The sequence below is a fragment of the Vitis vinifera genome, chromosome 16 (assembly GCF_030704535.1).
Source record: "Vitis vinifera cultivar Pinot Noir 40024 chromosome 16, ASM3070453v1".
Classification (NCBI taxonomy): Eukaryota; Viridiplantae; Streptophyta; class Magnoliopsida; order Vitales; family Vitaceae; genus Vitis; species Vitis vinifera.
Window position 1 is genome coordinate 19649018 of NC_081820.1, and position 11950 is coordinate 19660967.

The 11950-nt window shown below is 29.8% G+C and overlaps 1 protein-coding gene across 1 annotated transcript; it reads right to left on the reverse strand.

The window, feature by feature from the left end:
• Window positions 1-9438: 9438 nt before the first annotated feature.
• Window positions 9439-10870, reverse strand: LOC100232996 (gibberellin 20-oxidase). Its single transcript, NM_001280982.1, is given in 3 exon segments — window positions 9439-9711; window positions 9873-10194; window positions 10317-10870. Coding segments are annotated over 3 exon segments (1149 nt in total).
• Window positions 10871-11950: the final 1080 nt, after the last annotated feature.

Sequence of the window (11950 nt, forward strand, 5' to 3'; positions counted from 1 at the left end):
TAAAAGAAAAGAAATTGAGAATAAATCCTATTTAAATTAAATCAATGAATTTAATTTGCACATATTAAGTACTTAAAAACAAACTCCATGGGTATGTTGTGGCAAAAAAAATGTTGAGAAAAGAAAAAAGAAAAAGTATCAAGAAATATTTTTTTTCATGTTTGATTTTAATATAAAAATAGGAAAGAAAAAATGAGATATAATTAAGATTAATTAAAAATTTATATATTTTTAAATTATGTAATCTTTAAAAAAATATTAAAATAAATAAATAAAATTTACTTTTTTTTTTCCTTTTTCTCTCTCTCACATTTTCCTTAATATTTTTTTTAATCACACATAATTTATTTATTTCAATTGAATAAAGAACATTTGATTAGGGTAAAAAGGTGGTAGGACCTCTAACTTCATTATAGCAAGAGATTAATCACCCTCTTTCTTTTGGTACCATGAACTTTACACATGGTGTCAAAACATCAATTCATGGAAAAAATAAAAAATAAAAAACCATGCTATAAATATGCAAACTACTAAAATAAATCCAAAGTTTCCAATTTTTTTTTGGCATGCAAGAGTCGTATATGTTGTACCAACTAAAACTTTAATGCAAACAAAGTTAATTAAAAAAACACAAAGAAAAAACAATCACATAAAGGTATTTGTGATTTTAACGCAATTTGATCAATCATGCTTTTGTTTTCAAATGATAAAGAATATTTTCATTATACCATAAAGAGTTAAAATGATAGGATTAGATATAACTATTAAATTTGTGAAACATATAAGATGAATTAATCTAAATCATACATGGCATTAGAACTTCTACATCTACCTCTAGAATGTATATATATTTAAATGTCCTCTTAAAAAGAAATATTCTTTTAAATAACTATTATTAAAATTAATTTTTTTAAAAAATAAATACAAAAATATGACACTTTTCATTACTTATTTTATTTTTACAAAAAAACTCATCTTTTTAAAGAGTGAATTCATATTTTATACTGAACTAATTTAAAAGATGAATTCATTTTTTATATTAAATTCATCTTTTGAAAAGACGAGTTTCTCTTTTATCCTCAAACTTTTTATATTGAACTCATCTTTTTAAAATACCGAATTCATTTTTTTTACATTGAACTCGTCATTTGAAAAGGACAAATCCCACTCAAACTTTTTAAAAAAAATGTAATTTTAGAATTACTTAAAAAATGCACTACTTCTACCAAAAAATAAAAAATAAAAGGCCCTCTATTTGAATTAAATTAATGAGAAATGCTACAATAATTCCAATATTTTATAAACCTTTTGTCATCTTCCTGGGTTCACAATCCGAGTAAGTTGCCGAAGGAAACGACAAGAAAATAGAAGAAATAAGATTGCGTGGAATTGATTAACCGTTATGCGTGTTGGACATCCTGGCACGTAATTATGAGATTAGATCTTAGGTTAAATATTATTCGAGAGAATCCATGTTTGTCTTCATGTGCTCTAATGAAGCTCATTTGCCAACCTGATTCTACCTACATATGAGCTAATCGTGCCAATTAAAATATCGTCCTCCCCATGATCGATGTGGCTCCCATTTCATTAATCCATGTTTGATTTCACCCTCAAATTATTTTAACTAATATCTGCAGAAACCACCAAAAAAAAAAAAGAAAAAATACAAGATGACGAAATCTTGAGAAGTGATTGGAGTGGTGGGGTTGCCTCTGATTCATTACATCAATGTGGGGAGATCCTTTGAGTTTTAACTTTTTTGTTTTTGTTTTGAAATTAATATTTATTTTATTTTATTTTTAATTAATAATAGCACAATTACCAACAGAGACGAGTAATGGTTGTCGTTTGTATAGAGATGAATAGAAAGGGTTTTGTTGTATTCAAGAGGCATGCTAAGCATTGGATACGAAACAAGGATGGGCACTTGGCTTTCTTATTTTAATGGTGACTTATCATAGAATTTAATGCTTGTCCAATCTCAAATTTTAATTATTATTATTTTATCACCCCTTCATGTAGCATGTGATGTACAATTATCTCATATTAATTAATTAATTAATTTTGTTTTTTATTTTCAAATTAATGAAATAAGATTTTATTACGGTGATTTAAAGTCAATTTGACCGTGATTCTCGTAAACGTTTTTAACCTAAAAAGTGTTTTTGAAAAAACAAAATAGATGTTTGAAAAATTTTAGAAAACATTTTTAAAAATCTGAAAATTCGTTTTTTTTTTTTTTTAGATATTAAATTCTTCCAAAGTGATAATAATTAAATCTTAATCAACTAAGTGATGTTTTTTACTTAATTATAAATAAAACTTAACACTAAATAATACTTCATAGTATTAAGTATTAAGTTGTTTATTTTTGTAATATTTTATTTCTATTAAATATTAAAAAGTAAAGAAAAACCAATATGTTAATTTTTCAACTTAGAAAAAAATCAAATATTTTAGTTTTATTTTATTTAGTCAAAAATTTATAATAAATCATAAAAAATAGAAAAATAAATAACTTCAAGTTTGAAAGTAAACTATTTTTAGCGAAAAGCTAAAACAACAAGCACCCGGACATAAATTTAATATAAGTGCTTATTATAGTTTCAAATATGATAATTCTAAAACCAAATTAATTTCCAAATTAAAATTCTTTTGAGTGAGTTCAACAACATTTTTTCTTTAAAGAATTTTTAGTGGAAATATTTTGTTTCAAAGTAGTTTTGAAAAAAATATCCATCCAATATTTCTTCATGGAGCATTATAAGTGTTTTTTCAACTATTTAAAAGCTTTTTACAAATTTTGTCAAATGTCTAATTTTCCTTTAAAAATACATTTTAGATTAAAAGTGTTTTTTAAAAGTATTGTCTAACGAACTCTAAGAGTATGTTCGACGATATTCCTACTCAAAGTGTTTTTAATAAAAATGTTATTCCTAAAAGTATTATCGAAGAAATCGCATATGAGGTCTTTATTCATGAAGTATTATAAGTAAATTTTAAATTTTAAAAACAAATTGTCAAATATTTTATTTTTATTCACAAATATTTTTTATACTAAAAACATATTTGACAGTAATTTTATGAAGTGTTTTTAGTCTTTCTGGATAAAGATTTTTAAATGTATAGATATTTATTCATGAAGTGATTTTTTAATTTTTTTAAAAATATTCTAAAATTTTTATTAAATATTTTATTTTTATTTATAAATATTTTTTATACTAAAAATATGTTTGATAGTGATTTTATAAAGCGTTTCTGATTTTTTTAAATATTTGAAGGATAAAGATTTTTAAGTGTTAAAAAATAAATAAAATAAAAAAAAAAAAAAAAAGGGGGAGAGAGAGAGAATAAAAAGGTTAAAAACACTATCAAATTGACCCCCAAAGTCTTTTCTATAAACACCATGGTAGGGTCCTCTCCAAAGATTCTAGTACATAATATATGTTTAATTTATTTTTTTTCCTAATCATGGATTCATAAAATGGACCTATTAATGGATGTAGCCTACCTCATCACGACGTAAATAAAAACATAAAAGCTGCTCATCTTACCTTTTCGTAACGTCGTATATCATTATCTTCACTTGGGAAAACGTTAAAAGCCTCTCTCCAACTAGGGGCTCTGCTTTTGCTCTCATACCCCTCGCAAAAATCCACATAACCAGGCGCTAGTGTGTATTGATGGATGTATGACACATGCATGGTCGGTCGGATATATTTAAAATGGGCTGATGCATCAAAATTAGGATAGGGATGTATAGTAAATATAGAATGGTCCCATTTATATATATATATATATCCAAACAAAACAACAAAACCAATATCTATATATATATATATATATATTTATGGATAAATTTTATATAAGTGATGATACCGAAATTAGATATATATCACCTAAGTATCCTTGGAAGGATACAATTCAATATATATATTTATGGGTAAATTTTATATGAGTGATGATATCGAAATTAGGTACGTGTCTTCTAGGTATCCCTATAAGGATGCAACTCAACTCGATGCCACGATCAAAAGAAATATATATATATATATATATATATGAGTAAATTTTATATAGATGGTGATACTGAAATTAGGTACGTGTCACCTAAGTACCCTTGAATTTATGCAACTTAATTTGATGTTATGATTAAAAGAATGGAACCCTTTCAGTACCACTTATCAAGATGTGTCTTTTTATGTTTTGTATCCCTATATGTCATTACCTGACCATCGATAAGATCATGCTAATAAGATAACATTTTTCATTTAACATTTAACCAAAAAAACTTTCAAATATCTTTTGATCATTCTAAAATTCATGCGTGATATCTCTACATATGAGGCAGACACGTCTATTATAGGAATCGAGAGGAAAAACCTAAAGAATACTATAAAGATTGCTTCCAATTGGAAATTTTATGTGAAGGAGGTTGGATAGATGGGAAATGAGTTGATATAAATCCTAAGTTGTAAATTGGAGTGTGAATATATTTATATAATATAGATGAGTGAAGAGAAGCAAAAGAGAAAGAGTCCAAATGCTTGGAAGGCAGTACGGGAAAGGGACTGTCATTGTCCTTACTGCTGGCGGCTGTGTGGAAGTCCCCTCACCCCCTTTTCAGCTTATTTGAGCCGTTTATTTTTGTTTGCTAATTTTTATTTTGTTTAAAAAAAATTAAACATATTAGGCCACTTCAAAGACATTTATGTTGTTGATGCCTAATTTTAAATATTTATTAATATTTTTAAATTAAAATTATCACTGAATATTTTTTTATAATTTTAACAATGATAAATATTATAAAAATATATTTAGACATTACTAATCATTTAGTGTCACGTGTCACATTAGTAATATGCATGACTAAATCTAAATATTGAATAATTAGGTAATAAAGATTCTTAGGCTTTGTTTGTTCCCAGAAAATGCGATGAAAAATGGAAAAAAATAAAAAAATAAAAAAAGTTTAAAATTTTATTCAAACTCATTTTAGTTAGTTTCCTATATTATATAAAAATTAAATAATTTTAAAATATATAATTTTCTAACTAATTTTAATTATATTTAATTTTCTTTAAAAAAAAATTATAGCCAAATCAAAGAGAAAATCATTTTTTTTTTCTTAATATTTTATGGGAACCAAATATAGTTTTAAGGTAAAAAAAAAATGACATTTAATCATAAAAAGAGATTATTGTCAAAATAAAAAACAATAAGCATATTCTTGTCTTGCTATTTTTTTTTAATTGGATTTCCCTTTAAAAACAATAAAAAACAAAAACTAAGCAAGTGTATTAAAAAATGATATTAAGATATAAATAACTAACGTAAAGATAAGAAGGATGAAACTAAGATATAAAAGAAAGAGATCAAAATACAAACAGATAAAATCAAGTTACATATATTACATTAATTGATTGATGGTATCATTTCAATACTTATCGTAAAAAGTATACTTCAATGTCGTGGAACAACCCTTGTTCAAAGAAATATATGAATTTAAAGTATTTTGTGATATAATTTATAGTCTAAATGATTCTCTTCCAAAGATGGTTTCTGTTTTTTCCCACTCTTGTTTTTGTTGATGATGGTTATGTGATGAGCCTTTTAGATGTCTAGTAGGAGAGGTGAGGCAACACCAATTTCCCTGCATCAACAAGTTGCTATCAATTCTTGCTTTAAGGATTTTAAACCAAGTAGGCCAACTTGGAAGGTTTGCCATGGATCCCATTAGATACCAAGTTATTTGTATTAGAACATAAAATAAAATTAAATGGGAATCTTTAGATTTTTCGAGTACTTGATCTATGTTTGATTTAACTTCTTTTAAAAATATATTTTGTTTCACTTTTTTCAAAAAGTTAAAATATATAAAATAAAAAAAAATGAAAAACTTAAGTCTTAGTTTGGATACATTTTCTAATTTTTGTTTTTAAAATAAAAAACTTCTAAAAATAAATAAATTTATCTTACATCTTTATAAATCATTTTAAATATTTTAAAATTTAAATTTAAATTTTAAAAATATTACTTTGTTTTTTTTACTGCAAGTTTTTAAGAATTCCTACCATTACTATTATTATTTTTTAAATAAAATCTAAAAGTATATCGGATGAGTATTAGAAACGAACAGTATAACACTTACTCATTTTAATTATATTAAAGAACATAATTGGTTGAAGATCACTGGCCGATTCAAATAAAAACACAATGTTCATTATTTAGGATTTTTTAAATTTTTTATTATTTGTTGAACTTATCAGTTAAATAAAATGGACCATTCCTATGCCCGACAAACCAATTGGACGTAATTTATTTAATTTTAAATTATATTTATTTTATGATAATTAAAAATTTTAAATATAGTGAGTATAAGAATCCACTTGTTAAGAAATTGCTTTTTGAAATATTGATAAATTTTTATTAATTTTTACAACAAATTTGTAGTGTTTTCAAGTAATTTTTTTTTATATAAAATAATTGAAAATAAGAAAAATGCATTAAGAACTTTTATATAAGTGTATGATACCTATGAAAAAAAAGATAAGAAATTTGTTTTTATATTTGAATTTTCAAATAAAATGACCCTTAGGGCCTCTTTGGTTGTTGTTTTTAAAAACTGTTGTGAAAACAGTTTTTAAGAATAATTTTTTGTTTTTTTAGGAAAAAAAAATGTGTTTGGGAACTGAATTCTGGAAAATAGTTTTTGTTCTAAAAAAAGAAAAACATGTTTGGTTAAGTTAATAAAAAAGTTTTTTAGAATAAGTAAAACAAAAAATATGTTCGAAAGTTATTTTTTTTAATTGATAAAGTGTTTTCTTCCATTAACTTGATATTATAAATATATATAAATAATTTTCATATGCACAATTCATTTAAATTAAAAAAAAATATTTCATTTTGAAATTTTTACACCAGAGTTATAATTTTCTTAAATAAAGGATGATTTTGTCACCATGTGTAAGTATATTAATTTCAATAATTTAAGGAAAAAGAAAGGGTATGCAGGTGAGGGTGTGGTCGTTGGGTGAAACTCACCTTTGTGAAAACATAAAAAACAGCTAAGAAAACACCAAAAAAAGAACACACGAAAAACAATCTATTATTTGAATAGTGAAAAAACAATGAAAATATCTTTTTATTGTTCTCAAAAAAATGGTTTTTGAAAACACAGAAAACACAAAGAACAAGAACACACCCTCTTCCCCAAACAAGTTTTTTTTTTCAAGAACAGAAAATAGTTTTTGAGAACAGTTTTTAAGAACAGTTTTTTTTTTGTGTTTTAAAAAAAAAATTGTGTTTGAAAACTGAATTATGGAAAACAGTTTTTGTTCTAAAAAAAAACATATTTGGTTGAGCTAATAAAAAGGTTTTTTAGAATAAGTAAAACAAAAAATATGTTTGAAAGTTATATTTTTAATTAATAAAGTGTTTTCTTCAATTAACTTGATATTATAAATATATAAATAATTTTCATATACACAATTTATTTAAAAAGTTATTTCATTTTGAAATTTTTACACCAGTTATAACTTTCTTAAATAAATAATGCCTTTGTCACCATGTGTAAGTATATTAATTTCAATAATTTAAGAAAAAAGAAAGGGTTTGTAGGTGAGGGTGTGGTGGTTGGGTGGAGCTCACCTTTGTGGAAACACAAAAAAATATCTAAGAAAATACAAAAAAAAAAAAAACATGAAAAACAATCTACTCTTTGAACAGTGACAAAACAATGAAAATATCTTTTTATTGTTATAAAAAAACAAATTTTGAGAACATAAAAAACAAAAACACATCCCTTTCTTCAAATAACTTTTTGTGTTTTTTGTTTTCAAGAATTAAAAACAGGAACAAATATGCCCTTAGTTTTTTTTTTATGTTTTCATTTTTTTCATTGGTTTCTTTTAAAGATTGGAATGGACATAAGAATATATTTTGATTAGAAGGCCATTGTTGAAATGGGAGTTCAAGAGTTACTTGTTTCGGTATTGGGCAGAGTGTAGAAGGGCCACTCCGCCCAAAGTGAAATTTTGTGGGATTACATCTTATTGTAAGCCATGTTCCTTCTATTAAAAAGAAGTTTCAAGAGTTATACGATGAAATTAAGAGTGTGTTTGTGGATGATTTAAAAAAAGTTTCTATCTTTTCTAATACGACGAAAATTTTCGATCTAACAGTGAAATAGAACACCTGTTACTAGGATCCAAATATCGAAGCAGGAGAGGTGTGGTTGAGATAAAAGAGAGAGAGAGAGAGAGAGAGAGAATTGACCGCCTTAAGTTACCGATGACAGGGTGAGAGAGGGAGGGTGGGGAAAAGAGAGAGTGATGTAAGAGGTGCTCATATATTATGTGGGAACTCACACCACATTTCAGTTTTCAATATATCGTGTCTTGTTATTATAAACTCATCAGAAGAAGAATGTTGCAGCATTAAGGACAAGCCCCACGACAATCTCCTCAGTATTCTTTACTCCACAACCCTCCAAATCTCCACATTTAATATAACAACAAAAATAAAACCATTCAGACTTCCCCTCTCCTCTCCTCTCTCAATCTTCTATGGATTCTACCTCCCTCTGCTTCTGAATCATGCAATTCTTCTGGCCCACCCTCGAGCCTCTTACCGTCCACCCTCTTCCTCTCCCTTCATTTGCGCCTCCAAATCCTACCCACATACTTCCAAATCACTTCGCACTCATTTTCATTTTCAAAGCAAGCAGCATGGGATGACTCTGTTTCAATGGTTGTGATTCGCCATCATGGTGGCCACAGGCCATACCCATTTTGTTTCCATTTCATATAATATTTATAGAGGCCAATGTGGGCTTTCCCATATCCATTACTTCTCTCCCACAACGTCATTATCATTTATCAATCTATCTAGCCTTTTGGAGATGCTGCTGCTGATCGATGGTCTGCATATATTGCTTGGCCCATCCTTAAGAAAAATCCTACACTTTTTATTTATTTACTTTTCTTTAATAAAACTCGATTAAAAATATTTATGTATTGTGTGGGATGAGGGAAATGTTTTGCCACATGCTCAAACATATAGTATATACTTATGCATGCAGACAGAGATTACAATAAAAAACAGGGGTGAGAAGAGAAGAAAAGGGAAGTTTGCTATTAGATGGAGTTGCTTGAAACAGTAGAGATACTGGCCTATTCTCTATTATGGATTTTACATGGAGAGAGGGTAATACTATTGATTCTATATCATCATAGAAAAAACCAAAAATTTAGCTCATTAGTTTTAAGACTCTTTATTCATCACTTGTATCTGCTCTTGCCTTTTTTTTTTCTTTTTTTACTTTGCCACATGTCTTCCTCCAAATTGTAGCTAAAAGCTCCCCCACCACGATTGATCTCCTCTGAAAGATGTCGTTTGGTAGGATAAGAAGGACAAGAAGAAGCCCCGAGCTGGTTACACCGCTTCAGCTGTTTTCTGTTGAAGCCAGCTAGAGAAAACCTCAAGTGTTTTCATGTCAGCCCTGTAATGCTTCTGGGTGAATTCGAGGAGATTGGACCAAGTGAAATCCGGATATATTCTAGGGCTGTTGGTGTCCACCAGTTCAGTTGGTGGCCTCACCACCTTATCTTTCTCTGGACACAAAAAGAAAGCAAGAGATTTTCTTGGAGTTTGGCTGTTTACCACTGCCCTATGTAAGCAGCTCTTGTACCTTCCATTTGAAAGAGCCTGAAAGATGGCAAAAACCCCACAAAGCACTTATGATCAACCACTAAAAACCAAAAAAGAAAAAGAAAAAATGAAAAAAAATGAAAACCTTTTTTGAAAAACCTTTTTTTGAAGCAAAACAGTAACTAAAAGTGGGTCTGTGAAAACGTGATTCAGGTTACCATGAAGGTGTCGCCGATGTTAACAACAAAGGCATCGAAATTTGGGCTAATGGACCACCATTTGTCATCTACAAACACTTGAAGGCCACCCACTTGGTCCTGATGAAGGATGGTTAAAGATGTTGGATCACAATGAGGCCCTGTTCCTAAAGTGAGGTCGGGTTTTAGGCATGGGGGGTAGTAGTTGAGTCTCATTATCGAATCGTTTTCCTCGAAAAATTCCCTGAAATGGGCTCCGCCTATACCCAGGCTCATCCCCAGCAGCTCCATGATCACAAGGGAAAGCGTGCTCATGGCCTCACAGTAGTCCTGGTACACTTGCCTGCCCACAAGACAAAAAAATAAGAAAAAAAGTACATGTTTATTTAAGTCGGTAACAGCAAAGCAAAAAAACAGAATAGAAAGGAAAAGGATCACAATGGTCATGTTCTTAGTTCTTAGTACCCGAATTCACTGAAATCTTCACCCATTTTGTTGAGGAAATACTCCTGCACAGCATTGGATGACTTCTTCTCAGCTGAATAGCTGAAAGAAAGGGTCTCTTTCCATGGCAGCTTGGAAGAGAACCTGCCAATGAAGCTGCTGGCATATCCACAGTGCTCACCCAGCTTCCTCTGAGCCCTTTGCTTCTTGGCCAAAGGCAACCCAAAGAAGCTGTCCATGTACTGGTGAGCTTTGTATATGAGTTTATCATCAACCCCATGGTTAACAACAAGGAAGAAGCCATGCTTCTGGCATGCCTCCCTCACAAGCCTAGTTGCTTCCATGGCTGCAGCAGGGTCTCCAGAGAGGAAGCCTCCCAAGTCTATGAGTGGAACAGACAGCTCTGTGGCCTTGTCCCCTGGCTTTTCTGCATCCGGCCATATGAACTGCTTGGGAATGTTGGATTGGTGCCGAAGAACCGAGGCATCAAACACTAGTGGTTCCTGGTTTTTGTGGTCGTCTGTAGGCGGATTAAACATGGATGGTGGGTTACCTTCGACACAAACTATAGACATTGCATTAAGTAGTTTCAAAGGCTAAAGGGGTGAAATTGAGAGTGATTGGCAATGGAGGCAGTGTGAGGGAGAGATAGAGAGACAGAGAGAGGGAGACCAGTGTTGTTAGTTAATGGAGAGGAAGAAGGGAGTGTGAAATAAGTTAGAGAGTTGTGATGAAAGAAAAGCCAAGGCCGTTCATTGGGGAGATGAACGAACAAAAAGTGGAATCTTATAGCTCTCCCTCGCACTCTCAACATCTCTAGTTTGCAAGCAGGGGGCTCCTTAAAACCCATATTCACATGGTGGGTGCTTCTCCATGCCCAAATTAAGGTCTGGTCCCTTGCTCTCTTGTCTTTTCTATGCTTTGCCAGAAAAGCGTTTCCCAATGGCATTTTGGCTTTTCCTGCTTCACCCATCTCCTATACTCACCGCCTTTCACTCACTCACTCAGCCTAACCCTCTTTCCCCATCATCAGTCCAATCTCATCTTCCTTAGTCAGTGTTGATCAGTGTTCAAACATGGAAATTATTAGGCTACTTAGACACAAGTGTTAACCTCCATTTTCTGTACTCTTTTACTAAAAATATATACTCCCTTTCCCAAAACATTTCTATGAGAAACCCAAATGACCAACTTTCCCTTTTCTTTCTCCTTTTCCCTTTCCCCTTTCCCCTTTACCCTTTCCCCTTTCCCATCTGTTTTACATGACACGTATCTACTTCAAACAGTACCTCAACCACCACCGTAGACATTTTCAACTTTTATTTTGCCCTCAAAGCATAAAAGCACTATAACAAAAGTAAGACAGAAGAAAATATACATATTACATTTGGAACAGTAAAATAGCACAAAAAAGTACTTAAAAATTGTGAGCCCAAGTACTTGTGAAGCAGTTGTTTTTGTAGTAGCAATGGCGCACCAGAATGATTGCCAACCCAACTTAAGCAGTACAAGGAAGAGACAGAAGTTTCTGTTGCAATCACTAGGATCTTCAAGAGAAACAAAATTACTGAAACTTAAGAGAGAGAGAGAGAGAGAGAGAGATAATGGGGTGGTCATGAAAATTAAAAAAAAAAAGAAAAAAAAAGAAGCTAAGT